At 40.7% G+C, this 18,977-nt stretch overlaps 1 protein-coding gene across 1 annotated transcript in view; it reads left to right on the top strand.

Moving 5' to 3' along the window:
* Nucleotides 1-18,977, top strand: part of tenm1 (teneurin transmembrane protein 1) — a 178,203-nt gene that overhangs the window by 134,102 nt on the left and 25,124 nt on the right. Inside the window, exons 15-22 of the mRNA XM_072676606.1 lie at nt 648-864; nt 1,105-1,224; nt 1,416-1,677; nt 3,157-3,424; nt 4,471-4,614; nt 5,433-5,682; nt 7,528-7,548; nt 9,250-9,482. Coding sequence (XP_072532707.1) covers nt 648-864; nt 1,105-1,224; nt 1,416-1,677; nt 3,157-3,424; nt 4,471-4,614; nt 5,433-5,682; nt 7,528-7,548; nt 9,250-9,482 — 1,515 coding nt within the window. The remainder of the gene's footprint in view (nt 1-647; nt 865-1,104; nt 1,225-1,415; nt 1,678-3,156; nt 3,425-4,470; nt 4,615-5,432; nt 5,683-7,527; nt 7,549-9,249; nt 9,483-18,977) is intronic.

The following is an 18,977-nucleotide window of genomic DNA, read 5'->3' as shown; positions in this document are numbered from 1 at the left end:
GATTACTGAGCTGAGGATACAGAACCGGTTGACTGATTTTTTGCTCCTTTGCTGCAACTCCTCAGGGTTTGTACTTCTCTCACACACACACACACACACACACACACACACACACATGTACACACACACACATACTCAACTTGAACAGACACAAGTGCACCAACGTTCAATCTGACTGTGATTAGATGCTGAATTGTGAACGTAGGTATACGTGTGTGTGTGTGTGTGTGTGTGTGTGTGTGTGAGTGTGTGTGTGTGTGTGTGTGTGTGTGTGTGTGTGTGTGTGTCCAAATAGACTTCTACGTTGTGGAAATAGAAATATTTGTGTGTATCTGTGTTTGTGCTTTACTGTCATTAAGAGGACCAAATGATAAATATCCCAGAATGTACCAGCGTCCTCATGCTAGTTTTTTTTATCTCCCTTGTGTGTGTTGGTTTTGTTGGTACCAATTGTATCAATTGGGCCTACAATGATAGGAAAACCTGCAGACCTTTACTACTGTGTGTGTTAATGTACTCAGTATTCATTCTTAATCTCAAACATCCCCAAAAATATCACATGTCCCCAACATGCAAGAAAAAACCTCAACCCAATTTTGCCCTTGTTTTTCTGTCCCTGTGTGGTGGTGTGTGTGTGTGTGGTTCAGATGGTTTGGTGGACTGTGTTGATCCAGACTGCTGCAGCCAGCAAGTGTGTGTAAACTCTCCGCTCTGCCAGGGCTCACCGGACCCACGTGACATCATCCAACAAAGCTATGCGCCCTTTGGGCCACGCCCCTCACTACAGTTCTTTGAACGAGTGCGATTCCTCGTCAGGAGAGGCAGTACACACATGCTGCCGGGTGATCTACCGTATGACAGCAGGTGACACACACACACACGTTTGTCAAAATGTCGGGTCATGAAATAAATATGGTCTCAATTTGGTAGCTGACACAACAAAAACCTTGAATCTCCGTTTTAGCTGGCGTAAAAGAAAAGCGTGTTGAGCTTCTATGGCGTTGTGATTGAAAGTGGTGCAGTAGTTTGCAAAGATGTCTTACCCTCCCTCTGTTTCTCTCTCTGTCTCCCTCTCCGTCTCTCTCTCTCTCTCTCTCTCTATAGTCGTGTATGTGTGATTAGAGGACAGGTGGTATCGTCAGATGGAACTCCTCTGGTTGGTGTGAATGTCACCTTTCAGCAGAATCCAGAGTATGGGTACACACTCAGCCGGCAGGACGGCAGGTAACACACACACACACACATACACAGTTATATAAAAAAGCAGTAATCCACAGTAGTTTTTATAACACTTCAATACCCGTGGGAAAGTCGCATAGGACCCTCTTATTGCTTTACTAAGTCCAGTACTTCTCTGATTGGTTAAACCCTGACTTGCTAGATCTCCTTAATAAATTACAATTCTCTTCCTGTAGTTTTGACCTGCTGGCAGTTGGAGGAGTGTCTGTCACCCTGCTTTTCCAGAGAGCGCCTTTCCTCCCCCTGACACGCTCTCACTGGTTGCCGTGGAATCAGTTTGTTGTGTTGGGGAGTGTTGTGATGTCCCGCACCGAACCCCGTCCACCTGTCTGCGAGGACAAGAACCTGATTGGTCCTAATCCCACAGTACTTCCTGCCCCTCTCACACGCTTTGCTGGAAACTGCCAGGAAAGAGGGCCTATCATACCTGAGCTACAGGTGAATGCCCTGCCCACTTTGAAATATCTATACAGTGGCATGCAATTGTTTGGGCACCCTTGGTAACAGTCCTGTTACTGTGAGTAGAAGATGAACCGATCTCCAAAAGCCGTAAAGTAATACACATATAGATTTCCACCAGGGTCAGTGATGAGACCAGGAGGGGTTAAACATAGTTGTACACTTCAGGTTGGGGCCTAAATGGACCCCATGTCAGAGAGGAGAATGCAGTCTAAGCTGCATGCTATAATGGATAATGACTCCCACCCACTCTACAACACGGTGATGAGACTCAGTCCACCAAAATACACCACAGAGCGCCACAGGAGGTCATTCCTACCTGTGGCCATCACACTCTATAACTCTTCCTTTAATGTGTGACACTATGGTTCAGCTGTGCAATACTCAGTAATTGTACTGTTCATTTGTGCAGTAATTATAGAGGTGCAGTACTTGAACTGCTTTATACAGCATGTTCTATATTTATGATCAGAGTTACTGCCACTTTGTCACTTTATTATATTCACATAATTTATAAACATGTACATATTCAATTCTTGCTCTTTTTGTTTTTATTCTTACACAAACAGCTGCAACTGTAACAACTGCAATATCCTTTACTGGGATCAGTATTGTGAGATTAAGATGGGCTGTAATGATGGGCTTCATTTGTTAAGCCCAACTGGGTCCCAGTAACAACACATGGACTAACCCCAATCAGAGCCCATGCTCACATGGAACCCACTTAGCCCACATTCCACCCATGTGAGCCTCACATGAGCATGTTGGCTGACAATTAGCTTGTTAGGGCTATGGCTTGTTTATAACCCTTGTTAGGAAAGGCCAGGTGATGCTAAAAGGCTTTATGAATGACTCCTCAAACCTTTTAGCTAGGACTGCTTGTAGGATTGCTAGTAAGGCTATTCAAATACCCTGTTTACACCTGGTCACTTCATGCGTCTTCAGTATCAAGATTTTATCTGGATAGGCCCAGCCAAGACTTATTTAAACCAGATCCAAAACCGATCCCTCAAACCACTTCAGCAGATGGTCGAAGACGCATTCGAGCCACATGTTATAGCAGTGTAAACACCTCTGTCTCTCCAGGACACATTCCACAACCAAAACTCCTAGAGAAATTTGACTACCAAGTGTAAATGCGTGTGGTTAAAATCTTATCAGGATACAATGCAGATACTAGTCACATGAAACGACCAGGTGTAAACAGGGTCAAAGATTATAGAAGACCTTTAGGATAATTTAGCAGACTCTGAAGTGATGGTTCACTGTTCTACTGTGCAGCAACACCTGCACAAATTTGACCATGTCAAATTGAGTCATGAATTAGGTTCTATTTGGATTAATAACCTGAAATTACAGAACAGGTGTTATTTAATATTATTCATATTGTTTTAAATAATATAGTATATAAATAATATTAGGTTTCTCTCTCTCTCTCTCTTTCTGTTTCTCTTTTAGGCTGTTCAAGAGGAGATAGAGATAGCTGGAAGTTTTCTGAGGCTCAGTTACCTCTCCTCTCGTTCTCCGGGTTATCGCTCTCTCCTGCGTGTTATCCTCACACACTCCTTGCTGCCGGTGGGCCTGGCTAAAGTCCACCTGTCCATCAGTGTGGAGGGAACACTGGTCACTAAGTGGTTTCCTGCCTCTCCAAACCTCATCTACGTTTTCTCCTGGAACAAAACTGACGTCTATGGGCAGCAGGTCACCGGGCTGGTGCAGGCGCTGGGTTAGTGTGTGTGTGTTTTGTAGAGCTATAGAACTGGTATACCATGAGCTACAACATATCAAAGTCTATCAGTAAACATGAATTATATGCAGTAAACGAATCTATTTTCTCATCAGTTCCATTTCAGTCATTAAGAGTAAGCTCTTGACTCCCTCTTTGGGTCATTATCAATATATAGCCCTGGCCTAGGGTGTAGGTGTGAAAATGTGTGTAAAGGCGTGGCTAAAAGGGGGTCCATAAGTGAGAGAGTATGAGTGTGTACGTGTGTTGAAGATTTATAAGAGTGTGTGTATGTGTGTTAATGAGGTGAATTGGTGTGTGTGTGTGTGTGTATGTGTGTGTGCATAGTGCTGATTTGTTTCATTTACCTGTGAGTAATGTACAGCCTCTCTGCACGGTTGGAGATGACGCTCGGGTTGCATTAGAATTCCACACACACTCTCTGTTGTCTGCAAGACCATTTCTTGCCAAGATACACACACACACCACAGTGAGCAGTGCTAAGCAAAGGCTTTCATTTATGCAGTTATCTTTTAGTCCAGTTTGGACTAAACCATGTCATATGTGTCTCTCCTTCCTCTCTCTCTCTCTCTCTCTCTCTCTCTCTCTCTCTCTCTCGTTATCTCTCTCTTTCCTCTCTCTCTCTCTCTCTCTCTCTCTCTCTCTCTCTCTCTCTCTCGTTATCTCTCTCCTTCCTCTCTCTCTCTCTCTCTCTCTCTCTCTCTCTCTCTTTCTCTGACTTTCCCTTTTTCTTTCTATCATTTTTCTTCACTCAGACTGATCAATCAGAAATGTGCTGTTAGGGCATTTCCAGTACAAATGGAAATTGTATTACTAAATGTAGATACATATGTACATATAAGACATTTAACTTAGCCATACTTAGGCACACACACACACACACATAAACACACACATATATATATATATATATATATACACAATTTGGGACATTTTACTATTACATAAATGCTTAGTTGGGATATATGTATGGACCCGCATCATGGCAAGATATTAATATCTGTGTGTGTGTGTGTTTGGTCCAGTCTCTGTAGGGTATGAATATGAGTCATGTCCAGACTTCATCATCTGGCAGAAGCGGACGGCTCAGCTGCAGGGATTCGAACTGATCTCCTCTCACCTGGGCGGGTGGGCACTGGACAAACACCACACACTCAACCTGGAGAGTGGTGAGAAAAACAAACACCACACCAAACCACCCTGAATTGTACCTTTAGTTTTCAGAATGTCCTACTCAGGTTCACATATGATGTGAAACTAATCTCCCGGTATTTGCGTTATTCTACTTTACTGTGTGCCAGACAGGCTAACATGTCTAATCATGCTAAATTTGTGAGGAAACCATTTAGATTACACTCTGTTTCTCTGGAAGACTAGTGCTTTAACATGAGCTTTGGCAAGGACACATGAAGGACATGACTGAAACTTTTTTTACAAACTAGGCCATCTAGCCCATATTAGCTAATGTTAACTACCCTAACTAATGTTAGTTAGATGTTGGCTATTATAGGAATTATAGATAATGTTTGCTAGATTTTGTTTGCTAGACTACTCTAGCTGATGTTAACTACCCTAGCTGATGTTAAGTACCCTAGCTGATGGATGTTAGTTAGATGTTACCTGTTTTAGATGATGTTAGCCAGATGTTAACTACTCTAACTGATGTTGATATATGTTAACTACTTAAACTAATGTTGACAGATGTTAACTCCATCTGATGATAGATAGATGTTAGCTGTTTTACTGATGTTATCTAGTGCTAAATGTTAACTACTCTACCTAAGGTCAACTACTTTACTCAAGCTGATGTTAGCTAGATGTTGACTACTCCAGCTGAAAAGGTAGCTACATTAAACAGTAAACAATATTTCTCTGACAATATTTCTATATTTCTCTAATTCTCTTACTATAGTTATCTGACAAACAAACTAGATATTGATAAACAAAACTATATTTCTGTGACAATATTTTCTCTTTCTCTTTATAGGCATACTTCACAAAGGGGATGGGGAGAACGTCTTTATTTCTCAGCAGCCCCCTCTCATTTCCACTGTGATGGGAACAGGGGCAGTGCGTCCAATTGCGTGTCCAAGCTGCAACGGCCCAGCAGCTGACCGGAAACTCTTCGCTCCCGTGGCCTTAGCATGTGGATCAGACGGAAGCATTTATGTCGGAGATTTCAACTTCATCCGGAGAATTATGCCCAATGGATTCACCATCAGCATCCTGGAGCTTAGGTCAGTCCCAAGCTAAAATACAGTTTCAAGTCAGTTAATAAAAATTATATTTCTGCAGAGTTTAGAATAAACCCTAATAAACATAAAGTCAGTGGTCAGTGAGTGTGTTTACTGTAAAACTCTATATAACATTAGAATAAACCCTAATAAACATAAAGTCAGTGGTCAGTGAGTGTGTTTACTGTAAAACTCTATACAACATTAGAATAAACTCTAATAAACATAAAGTCAGTGGTCAGTGAGTGTGTTTACTGTAAAACTCTGTATAACATTATAATAAACTAATAAACATAAAGTTAGTGGTCAGTGAGTGTGTTTACTGTAAAACTCTATATAACATTAGAATAAACCCTAATAAACATACAGTCAGTGGTCAGAGAGTGTTTTTTAATGTAAAACTCTATATAACATTAGAATAAACCCTAATAAACATAAAGTCAGTGGTCAGTGAGTGTGTTTACTGTAAAACTCTGTATGACATTATAATAAACTAATAAACATAAAGTCAGTGGTCAGTGAGTGTGTTTACTGTAAAACTCTATATAACATTATAATAACCCCTAATAAACATAAAGTCAGTGGTCAGGGAGTGTGTTTAGTGTAAAACTCTATATAACATTAGAATAAACCCTAATAAACATAAAGTCAGTGGTCAGTGAGTGTGTTTAGTGTAAAACTCTATATAACATTATAATAACCCCTAATAAACATAAAGTCAGTGGTCAGGGAGTGTGTTTAGTGTAAAACTCTATATAACATTAGAATAAACCCTAATAAACATACAGTCAGTGGTCAGTGAGTGTGTTTACTGTAAAACTCTATATAACATTATAATAAACCCTAATAAACATAAAGTCAGTGGTCAGTGAGTGTTTAGTGTAAAACTCTATATAACATTAGAATAAACCCTAATAAACATAAAGTCAGTGGTCAGAACATGCTTTGGGTCAGTAAAGTTATTGATATGTTGTTGATGTTGAAATGATTTTTACTATTATTGTGTTTTTATTTAATAAACTGTCTACATAAATAGCTTCACATATTTTTTTTCAGACTTTTGTACAGGGCTGTATTTCAGCATAGAGATGATCAGATATTAAGTTTTTGCTGCTACTGTTGTTGTTGCAGTTTTGGTTTGTTTTTGTTTGTGTGTTGTTGCCTGTTTCTTGAGTAAACACACAACACCAACTTTCATTTTAGAACCGCGGCTCATCTAAATTTGTCTAGTTTTCTGTTAAAGCTAATGCTAATCTGGAAAATGAACTTGAATTTTTTAGCAGCTTTGTAGTAGAGATGTTATTTGTTGACTGGTAAATAATAGCGTTCTCCTTTATTAGCGTGCAAATCCTTTTGTCATTTATGAGCCTGTAAGTAATTCTGAATTGTTAGCTTTTCATTACCGCACAAATAATCACATTCATTAACTCAGGCATAATTGTTGCTGTGATTCAGTAGCAAGTTGTCAGTGAATGTGAACACTAAAGAAAGTGATTTTTAATCAATAGTAAAATATTACACTCAGCTACATCTGCTACATTGAAAATATACACTGGCATGTTCTTCATTTTTAAAACATATCAGTGAGATCTTTTGATTCTTCTTAACAGGAATAGAAAGTATCTATGGCTTTTTCCCCATAGAGACTGCATCTTTATCAGACTGGCTCTTATGTGTGTAAGAATTAAAGAGTGTCATGCTGTTAAGCGAGATCTGTGAGGGTCTTTAATGAGCACTTTAATGATGAGCTGTGAGAAAAACAATATTCCCTGATTTCACTCATTTACTCCTCTCCTCTCTTCTGTTCTCTCTTTCTCTTTTTTCCTGCCATTCTTTTCTGCTGTACAGAAACCGAGATATCAGACACAGGTACGTTTCCTGCTGAAAGCACACTTACAAGGACACACACCTGTATCTGTACCTCATATCCAGGCACACATTCTTAGCACTCTTAACGCATTGGTAAATGAATGAAAGCAAGTGTGAGATGTAATCAAATATGAACAAAGTATTTAGATTGAACAGAAAAACAGAGACGAATACAGGTAGAAATACGAGACTTAAATCTACGAGATTCAAATGTGGCATGTTACATTTCACCCAGATTGGTCATCAGGGGGCACTACAGCATACAGAACTTGACACTAAATGTAAAATCTTAAACAATGCTACTGAGTTTGTTAAAAGTGAATTAGTTACTCACAGTTAGTCACATTATTCTGTGTAGGTTATCATACATTACTTGCATTTAAGCACACTATTTGGGTATAGTTCATTTTTTATAGTTAATCATGTCTAATTATTCAATGTAGTTGAACCTTCCTATTCACCGTAGGTTATCATGATTAACCACATTGTTTCTGCATAGTTAATTGCGACTTATTACATTAGGTCAAACTAATAATATTATTTTATGCAGTAAATCATACATAATTGCATGATTTTGTGTAGTTAATCACACGATTACGCATTTCTTTATTCTGTGTAGTGATTCACGATTAATTGCATTATTACTGTAGTTAACTTCAACCATAACATAAGGAGGCCTCTTGATGAATGCTGACTCTCTATTTTTGTTATTATCTGGTGTGGACCAGAGGAGTTCCCCTTTTGAGTCTTGGTTCCTCTCAAGGTTTCTTCCTCTCGAGGGAGTTTTTCCTTGCCACTGTTGCCACTAGCTTGCTCTAAAGAGGCTTGGATGCGGATCCCTGTAAAGCTGCTGTGTGACATTTGTTGTAAAAAGTGCTATATGAGTAAACTTATATTGAGTTGAATTGAATTGAATTAACTGATTAGTGCTTGGACTCATATTGCCACTTGTGACTGTTATTGAAAACAGCCTGAGAATTTTTGTTTAGCCATAAAATGAATGAATATAATCGACTGTAATACAATCGGACATTGCAAAATCAATGCTGTTGAATCCCCACCTTATTATTATGGATGCGTCCATTTTTATCCACTCCCTGTCTGTGTTTGTATATGTATGCAAGAGAGTGTGTGTGTGTGTGTGTGTGTGTGTGTGTGTGTGTGTGTGTAACCTGTGTACTGTATAATTCATAATGTGCAGAATTGTAAATCCGCTCAGTGAGTGTGTGGTGTTGTCCTAGATTAGCTGTAAATTCATTTTCTCAGACCCTCGCTGCTGCTGAAGGTGAATCAGGGTGGCGTGTTGTAAAGCTCGGCTTTTATCACACTGATCCGCTTCCTTTAATGTGATTTAGAGATGGCGCCTCCTGCAGAGAGACACTGGCAGTGCACTACAGGGTCCGGCTCTATAGTGCACTTACAGCACAGGGCCATAATCCTGTGTTTTAGAGTGTGTGTGTGTCTGTGCGTGTGTGCGTGTGTATGTCTATATCTAATCCACCAAAGCAGCAGGAGAGAATCCCACTACTCAGGTGTGTATGTGTGTGTTTGACAGAGCAGAGACTCTAAAGCTCCCAGAAAACAGAGTTTTCTGATAAAGAGTGTGTGACAGTAGCTTTAGAAGAACACAACACAGAACTCTCTCTCTCTCTCTCTCTCTCTCTCTCTCTCTCTCTCTCTCTCTCTCTCTCTGTCTTTCAGCACCAGTCCGGCTCATAAGTACTACCTGGCTCTGGATCCAGTGAGTGAGGCTCTGTACGTGTCGGACAGCAGCAGTCGGAGAGTTTTGAGGCTGAAGGCTGTGACTGAGCCGCGGGATCTAAGCCGGAACGCTGAAGTTTTGGCCGGAAACGGAGAACAGTGTACTCCATTCCACCCCAACCAGTGCGGAGATGGGGGCAAGGCCACTGAGGCCTCGCTAATCAGCCCCAGAGGTGAGGGAGACACTCCTATCCACTTTCACAAGCGTGCGCCACACATAAGCAAAACCTGGGTCATTACACTCGAAAAAGAAGGAGGCTGCAGGATGCCGTAGAGGAGAACCACTTTTGGTTCCATGAAGAACCATGTGTGGAATAGAGATGAGGGTGAAAAACTGGTCCTGTAAACTGGTCCTGTACCAGTTTAAAGGTTCTTCACACTCACACATCTCTACTGCAGACATGGTTCTTCATGGAACCAAAAGTGCTTTTAGCTTAAGAGTGTAGTAGGAATACGCGTGCTGGTAATGTATTTGTACCGTTCACACAAATAAAAAAATAAATGAATAAATAAACTTAAACACACACACACACCCTAACATAAAGGAAAAGCAGCATCAGAGAAGCAGCACTGGTGTATATTTTCTTTGTAGCACATACGTTCTGCCTGTCAGGATCAAAAAGATACCAGTCTGTCAGAGCGAGTCTCCAGGCTACAGCGGATCAGATCAGTCTTCAGCTGCTGTTCCCCCACCTTCCCTCAGATTTATACAGCCAGATTGTTTCTCCGGGGAGCGTCAGGCAAAGACGGATGGAGAGAGAGAAAGCGATGAAGAGGGATGTGAAGAGTGAGAGAGAAAAAAAAAGCAGAGACAGAACGAGAGAGAAAGAGAGAGAGGGGATGATAAATGATAACACTTTCCTGGCAGATCAGGCGGAGCATCCATTAGCCCCGCCCCTCTATCACTGTCACTCCCTCCCCACACCCGTCCGTCAGTGCTGCTCCTAGGCCTTTGCACAATGAACGTGATTCATTTGGGTGATTTGTTTGCGCCAGAGCGTGTGTACATTCCCCTACACCCTGCTGCCGATAAAATCGGTTGCCGTCGCCTGTCCGATTGGTCACTTGAGGGCGTTCCATGCAAAATCCAAGGAGAAGAACAAGACAAGATCTAACGCTACACTAACCTTTAGTAGATATTAGTGCTTTTCAGAATTAGACTCTCTTTATTTTGCCAAGTTTGTTACGCATACAAGGACTTTTACTTGGTGTATGACAAGTATGATATGTAACAAACACACAGACTGTTAACAAGTATTACACAAATACACTGAAGAATACTTATAATAAAGTATAATACATTAAAAGTAGACTAAAAGTATTCAGAAATCTGTTCTTGTACAGGTATGAATACTGCATACCCATGTGTAGCCTGGATAGACGTCTATTTACAAATGATTATGTCCAGATATAATGATAAAAAATTCTTTCTGACAAAAAATTAACATCTGTACAGCTGTACAAATAATCATAGTGCAAATGTTATGCACTATGTATGCAAATCCAGTACTCTTGAAAGAAGTGTGTCTTCAGTTGAGGTTTCAAGACAGCAAGCGATTCTGCCGTTCGGACACTCAAGGCCAGTTCTTTCCACCACTTTGTTGCCAGAACAAAGAATAATCTGGATGCTTGTCTTCCATGCGTCTTGAGAGATGGTGAGTCAAGCCCCCCAACTCCATGTTACGTCAGCTAACAAACGCCCATGCTGGCTAGCATCACACTGAGTGAACTGTGCTGGGTGATGGGAGCAGAGGGAGAGTCATTCTACCCACCCAGAGAGACTAAAGCCTGGTCACGAAGGGTTGCGACATCACAGAGGATCGAACCTGTGATTTTCCAATGACATAACCAACACTTAGAAGGCTGCAGCACTTGGCTGTTTCTATGACAGAAATGAACAAAACCTCACCCTGCGGTAAACATTTATGTTCCCCACACATTTAGCCCTCCAAAAATGTCTCTGAATCCTCTGAATAACGAGGACATTAATTATCCAAATTATGAGCATTGCCAGAAAAACTGCTACAATGCACTAAACCAACGTCACAGAGAATCTGATTGATGACTTACCTTTATCACTACTAGGTATAAGATTCAAACTAGATTTATTGGCATTACTGTGATGAGTATTATATTGCCATGGCATTACAGGAATAACAATAATGTCAGTTCCTCAGTATTGCACCCTTGCCCGAGGCGATTCCGAGCGGCCGCCCACAGGCCCAAATAAGGACTTCCTCCTCATTTGTGTCCATGTTTGGTTCATTGTGTCGATTCATGTTGATTGGGTTCATGTGTTTCACCTGAGACTGGGGGTATTTTAGAAGCCTCAACATCGCCATTCAGTGCCGAGAATTGTATCGTTTGTAAGCTTGAGGTCGCCCGAAAGGTTCCCCATATGACTAGCAGTGTGTTAAGGTCAGCTTCAGCTTGGCTTCCACGTTCAGGAGCGGGTCACCCTGCCAATCAAGTCATCAGCAAGGCTCGCTTGCTCACGGCCAGGAGTTACTGGCCACCCACGTCTCAGCTAGGCAACCCACACTCACGACAGCACGCTGCAGTTCTGAGCCATTCTTGCTCAGTAGCTGGTCCCCCAGCTCAACCCCCAGTCCCAGGTTTGTTTTTGGTTCGCCCTCTTGTTTGCCACATTTATGTTTTTGTTGATCACTGTCATTCATCTTTTGCTGCTTTTTTGCCTCACTTGCCCTCCTTTTGTTTGTCTCATTTTGTTAATAAATCTGCTTGCTTTGACTCCACCTCTGCGAGTGTTCGTCCCATCTTGGTCTGGCCTAGCACGCCATGACACTAACCACAAAAATAACAAAAAAACACAACAATAATGATGAAAGAAGTGGCAACAATAGGAGTGAAAAAAAGAGTAATAATTAAAATAAAGTTTTTTTAATATAATGTCCTCATATAGAACAACAGCAGCTGCTTAACCTGGGCACTCCTGCTGCCAGAGACAGTTAACTAACCTCATTAGACAAAGCCTGCTGGTTCATTTGGTGAGTTTTATCTTATGAATGTCAGTTCCGTTAGCCTACCATGTAGCGACAGTCATAGATTGACTTGTAAACCTAGTCATAATTCAGAGGATCCAGAAAAAGCAGAGAGGAAAACATGCACAGGACCGAGCATATAGGGTTTGGAGCACAGGGTGAGATTTTGTAAAACCCTATTCATATCTCACCTAACGTTAACACCCTCCTGTGGCTGATCAGTGACTATCAAAACGTTAGAAGAATAAGTACTGATCTGTCATTGATCACTGAAATCATTGATCACTTTTCTTACTTCATAATGAAAAGACTCAGGAATCGAAATTGTGACTGAAGCTGCCGCTTGTAATTATGTCATGCGACGAATGAACAGTCTACATCTTCTTTAGACTGGAAGAAGTAAAGGTGTGTGTGTGTGTGCGTGAGTGTGCGTACGTGTGATGTGCTGGTGTTTTAGAAGATAAATGAACGGCGTACCTAATTAATCACCTGGACTAACGAGGCTGTGGGCACACTATTAGATTAGCAAGGCCTTAATGAGGCTGAGCCAAAAATCACACACACACACAGACATGCTCACATACACTCACACACACACACACACACACACTACCTTCCTTTGTATGGATTAACAGTGTGACTAAGCAATATCAAGGATATTTCTTCCCTTTCGTAATAGCAATATGAGCATATGAGACTCTGTCGTTGGATTTATTATCGGTACTTAAAGTTCACTTTGCACTAAGGCACTCTTCAGCAAGGTGTGAAATTCTGGGGGTGTAATGTAAGACCACTGAAATAATCATTAAGACCCCCCAAAAGCCTCAAAATCGGAATTCTGTGAGGTCCCTTAAAATGAAAATTAAACCATGTAGACATATTATATTTATCTGCAGTATATGTGCAGTAAAACACTGGCCGTAGCAGCCATATACTGTACACCTCCCTGCCTCTCCATGATATATATGAAATAAGGACCGGACTGAGACTAAACAAGTGGCGGTAATGGGACAACACATACAGTGTAATATACAGTATTCATACAGTCCTATTCATCAAGCTACAATGGTAGTTGTCATTGCACCGCTGTCTATTTTACTGCTGAATTTACTTGCAGATTTTTTAACTTGACGCCAGTAACAGCCAGTTACTACAGAGCTATGGAGATATAAAAACGCCATGCTAATAAATCATAAACGCTGCAGTGACTTTAGCAGCACTGTATTCTCCGACTATACGTTAACCTTTACTCAGAGATGGGTTTTATATAATGGATTCTGACCATTGCTGGGATTTTGCAGCCACCGTACTGAGATATGTATCGGGTGCTAGCGGGTTTAGCTGAGCTAATCCTTTTAGCTTAGCAACAGCACAGCTTATCAGCTCACTCACAGCTCTCACAGGTCAATAACACATACATCTATCCACTCTAACCATACAAACGTAATCTCTTAGTGCGTCTTGCTCCCTTCTGCTTACAGAAGTACAATTGCATGCAGAGGTTAGTGCACCCCTGGTCAAATGGCAGGTAGTGATAATAATGATTAAGGGTGTTAATAACGCACACTTTCTCTACAGAGACACACATCTGCACGTTCTGATACATAATTACTAATCATTTACTGAATTTATCATATTGGAAAAAATAAAAACATGTGCAAAGATAATGGTGCAATGTCAGCCATAATATTAGTACAGGTGAAGTGAAAAACATTCATTATCTTTATCTACAGTGAAGATACAACTGTTGGCCAGTACAGGCATCTGTTAGCTGGTACGCTGAAGCCGAGAACCCAGCGCTTTCCTTTGAGCGTTTCGGCTTCCCAGCGATGCCATATTGGCGGCAATTCAGAAAGAGGCAGTGGTTGGTTCACATTTATTGGAGTGCTAGGAGTTGCAAACGGATGGGTTATTTGGAAGTACCAAATTGAGGGAAAAGGGGGGTCTAAATAACCTAATGATAATAATAATAATAATAATAATAATAATAATAATAATAATATTCGTTTAACCAAAATTCAATAATAAGATAAGACAAATATAAGACAAACCTTCATAAGACAAACATAAAACACACATTCTTCAGCAGACACCGTCCCAACAGTAAAGTATGGTGGTGGCAGCATCATGGACGGGGGATGCTGTTCCTCAGTGGGAACTGGGCATCTTGTTAGAACTATAGTAAGGATGGATATACAGTACAAAATACAGGGAGATACTGCAGGACAACCTGCTTTAGTCTGCTAAAACTATTTAAAAGCTATGGTCCACGCAGCTGTAAAAAACTCTCCCAAACCGTGAACAAAGCTGGTGGAAACTCGCCTCAGCAGACTGAAAGCTGTTATTGCAGCTCCTCGAGGTCTTTCAAGTACTTGAACCCCTGCCCTCGTGCCCTCAGACTAAATAAGTGCCTCTTTGGTCGGCTGGTATGATTATGTCTTTCGGGGGGCTTGTGTAGCACTTGTGACCTGATCGCTCTAGGTGCATGTTTTCTACCACCTGTAAACGGAGCCGAATTGAGGCAGCTTCGTTGGCTTAAAATACAGCCTATGTAGACGTCTCAGTAGGTATTGAGACACAGCCAACTTCCTCCTGGAAATGAACCCAGCCTCTGTGATACCAACAGAGTTACATTCCTGGTTGAAAATTCTACATTCAAACCCAAAGCAACAAACAACAACAACAACAATCATCCAGCACAGGGCCGGAAAAAGAAGCCCCCAGTGCTGCTGAGCTACAGCAGGATGCCTGGCAGTCTCTTTCATGAGAGCAGCAGCGTGCTCATAGAGCTAGATCCCACTGCTTCAGCTCTCTCATCCTCTTTCAGCTTTGGTCCCACTCTCCTCCTCACCTCCACTTTCACACACCATTCCCTTCTGAGTTCACCTGTATATCTAAAAAAACACATTACTCTTGCTCTATGGCTGCTGCTTTTATTGGGTTATTGTGCCTGGTCATGCTTTTTCAAGAGAGAGCTTTTCACATTGGTATATATGACCCTAAGCCTGGTTCACTGTGCTGCTGGATAAAAGCACCTGCTAAACCAATAAGCGTAATTACTCTATATAAAATGATTGTACTGATTTAGATGTTACCCTCATAGCATAACTAAGGGATGCCACCCACTCTTAAATGCAAGGGTTCTTAAATACAGGCTGTTGCTATGGTCTCCCAGGTGGTTGCTAGGTTGTTGCTGTGGTACCTGATATTGATGGTTGGGTGTTACAAGTGTATTTGCATCATCATTTTTGCCCATTTTGACTAAGGCAATAATTTAGCAGAAACTGTTGGTTCATTGAAACCATGCGTCTGATCCAAAGGCCGTATAGAAGCACACATCAAACAATCAGATCAAACAATCTGGAGTTGGAACAGAATCAATATCTCAAAAACTGCATCCAGCAGAAAAATAAGAATAATAATAATAAGAAGAAAACAGAAGAAGATGACGAAGAAGATTTTTAACAATATAGTTGCTTAGCAATTGTAAAGCAATGCACAACCATAACTAAAAGTTCCTTCTCAGAACATTGATATTTATATTAATTAGTAATAATAATTATTAATATGATCCTCACTCACACGTCCCATTTGCAGAAGAACATTCCACTGAGAAATTCTTATTTCTCATATAGGCATAGCATAAAAAAAACATGCAGTAAAAACGTGTCCAGAAGTATTTAGACACCCTTTTTTATGTAATGAAAAACTGATTTTTAAAATTTTTTTATTTACTGAATCTCGTGATTTCCTGTTTCAGTGTCTCTCATTATCTCTTACAATTAAACAGTCAGTTCTCCTTACTAAAGCATTGATTGGAGCAGCCATGAGCACATGAGCCTAAGATCATCATGCCTGATGCTGAGTGAGGGATAGAGGGGTATAAAGACCCCAGCATTGAGCTGTGGAGCAGTAGAACTGTGTTCTCTGGAGTGATGGAGCTATATCCAAAACCTGCTAATACGCTTGATTTTCAGAAGAAGTGCTGTACACATAGTGTGCATTAAGGGGTGTAGAAAAGGGGATGTGGATGTACGGTGCAGTCCAGTTTGAGTAGAAGAGTTAAGTATGCTGTTTTAAAAGTCTCCTCTTTCCTTTAAATCGCTTTTAAAATCCATTTTCCTCCACTTACCCCTCACACACACTTCTCTTAAGTGAGTCATATTCTCCATTTCCACTCTTTTAAGTGTAGATAACTTTGTTCAGGCCCATCAGAATGGATTATTCTTTAAGCTTTTTTGATTTTATTACATTGAGCTCTTAGATCTGGAGTGTCTGTCTCTCTGTCTGTCTGTCTTTTAGCACATAGAATTGGTGGGAATTTGCATAATCTAAGCTGCAAAGATGGCCTGCTTTAAATTCATTGCATTCATTTTGTGATGCACCGAAAACCACCGAAGAAGTTTTCCTATAGTCACCCATCCATCCCACAACAGTTTCGCTGCTTTCTTATTTCTATGGGACTCGCGGCAATGTGCGATTTAACGTCTGCAACGTCAGGATCAAATAAAGCTTGAGCTAAATTGTGACGCATGAAATTCAGTCCACGAGTAATAGAGCTCCTGTTCTGGCTGTGCTGACCTCTGACCCAAAACAGAGGAAATGCTAATATTAGCCATGTCCACATACAGTCCATTTTTTCCCACTGGGTCTAAACAAAGTAATAAAAGAGAGAGACTACACTTTCATTTTTCAGTGGTTTTACTGAGCATGGTAACCAATTTAGCCAGCATGCTACTCACTAAGATCCCTTCTCAGTTGAAAGGAGCTGACACACAAATAACCCACTGCCCCAATCAAGGCCCTTTTATAGTTTGATAGTAGTCAGTGCCTCATTTTACTGCAGCGAGTATGTAAGGAACTAAATTAGTCAGTCTTTGGCTGAGTTGAGCTGAACACGAGTTGACTTTTCACCTCACTGCTGCCAGTGAAGCCGTACACCAGAACTGCTCATGGTATTTACTGCTAAAGGCAATGTTAGCTTCAAAAGATCCAGCCACCACAGTTCTGAACTGGTTTGCTGTGACTGGCTGTGCAGCACAGAGCTCTCGCCAGTATCAATATTATTAAGTGTAGTCATTTACCTTGTGTTTTCAGTTATATATGGTTGGCAAGTTAGCAAACATTAGGGTGTTAATTACACCAAAATGGAGGACGTTTTGTTGAGCAGGACATTGCTTGTTCAGCCCCAGTCAACACCCATTTTACACCCATTTTACTATGACTTAAGGAGTGTTTCAGCCTGCTTCAGCTCTAGGCCCAATACAGGTCAACTAGAACAAAGCTTATTTGATAAATTAGTCGCCATGTCTGCCTTAATTGGAGGTTTGTGCTTTAGTGGTTTGACGGTTTTGCGATCCAGTAGTAGTCAACTGCTCTACTTCGTGAGATTTTTTAGTGTAAGGTCACCCTAGAAATCCTATAGCTAGCATAAAAGTTAGCATATGAATGAGTCTCATGTAAATGATTCGTATCTGTGTGGGCGAGCAAGTCTGTCAGCATTAGCAGTCCGGCTAACTTTGAAAATAAGTAGAGAACAACATCCAGTCTATCAGGATAGTGGATATCTGGTGTCTCTCAGACACCTCTGATCATATCTAAAGCACGTCAGAAGTGCTGGCTATAGAAGTAAAGTTTGCAGAACTGAAGTTGGCCTCTTGTTTTCCGTTTCGTACCCTAAATGGTGAGCAGGGGCCAAAATAGCGCTGCTCAAAAAGCTCACAGACAGAACGGGAAAGCTAGCAGCATCGCTGGATACTCCATGCTTACATTCAACCCCATCTGCTGGGTATGGCAGCTACTAGCCTTTCTGCTGTGAAGTCTGTGATTTCTGAAAAACGAGATCTGTGAAATTGTCCTGTAAACTAAATCTATTGTTTGTTTGTTTTTATCTAATATCACAGTCTATATTTTTACACAAGCATTTGACAATTTGATTAATACAGCACTTTCATGATCCATGTATTTTTTTGTACTTTTTCTTTTTATATTTTCTGATATATATATATATATATATATATATATATATATATATATATATATATATATATATATATATATATATAATATATATATTGATAAACAGTATGTACCTGATATAAAACAAATTTCTGTGTGTGTTCACTGGTTAAGCATCATCAAACCCATGATCATCAGTCTGCCATCTGCCGAGAGAGAGAGAAAGAGAGAGAGAGAGTGAGAGGAAGGCAAAAACAAGAAAGAGAGCGAGAGTGAGAGAGAAATAAGAATAAATAAGAGAGAGAACAAGAAAGAGAGAGGAGAAAAAGAACGAGAGAGAGAGAGAGAGATACAAAAAGATGGAGAGCTAGAGAGAAAAAGACAGACATGCAAAATGGGGAATAATGAGAGTCTTAAAGTTGAGTGTGTCAACCCCCATCTCTCTCTCTCTCGCCATGGTTGAAGGGCAGTACAGGGTGATTACTGTATGGTGATGGATAATTAAGGTCGTCAGTCTCATTAAGGCAGTGATGTGTCACCCAATTATCACTAATAACGGGATATGTGTAAACAGGCTTATTGACGCGGACAGCACGTGTTTGTGTGTGTGTGTGTGTGTGTGTGTGTGTTTGACAGAGAGAGACAAAGATGGAAGGCGACACACACAAATTCATGTCCTCGACTGTTAGCGATGCTACTTTAGCTGCC

The sequence above is a fragment of the Salminus brasiliensis genome, chromosome 1, assembly GCF_030463535.1.
Source record: "Salminus brasiliensis chromosome 1, fSalBra1.hap2, whole genome shotgun sequence".
In the NCBI taxonomy this organism is placed as follows: Eukaryota; Metazoa; Chordata; class Actinopteri; order Characiformes; family Bryconidae; genus Salminus; species Salminus brasiliensis.
Note: the sequence above shows the minus strand (reverse complement) of the source record. Positions and strands in the feature narration are given on the sequence as shown.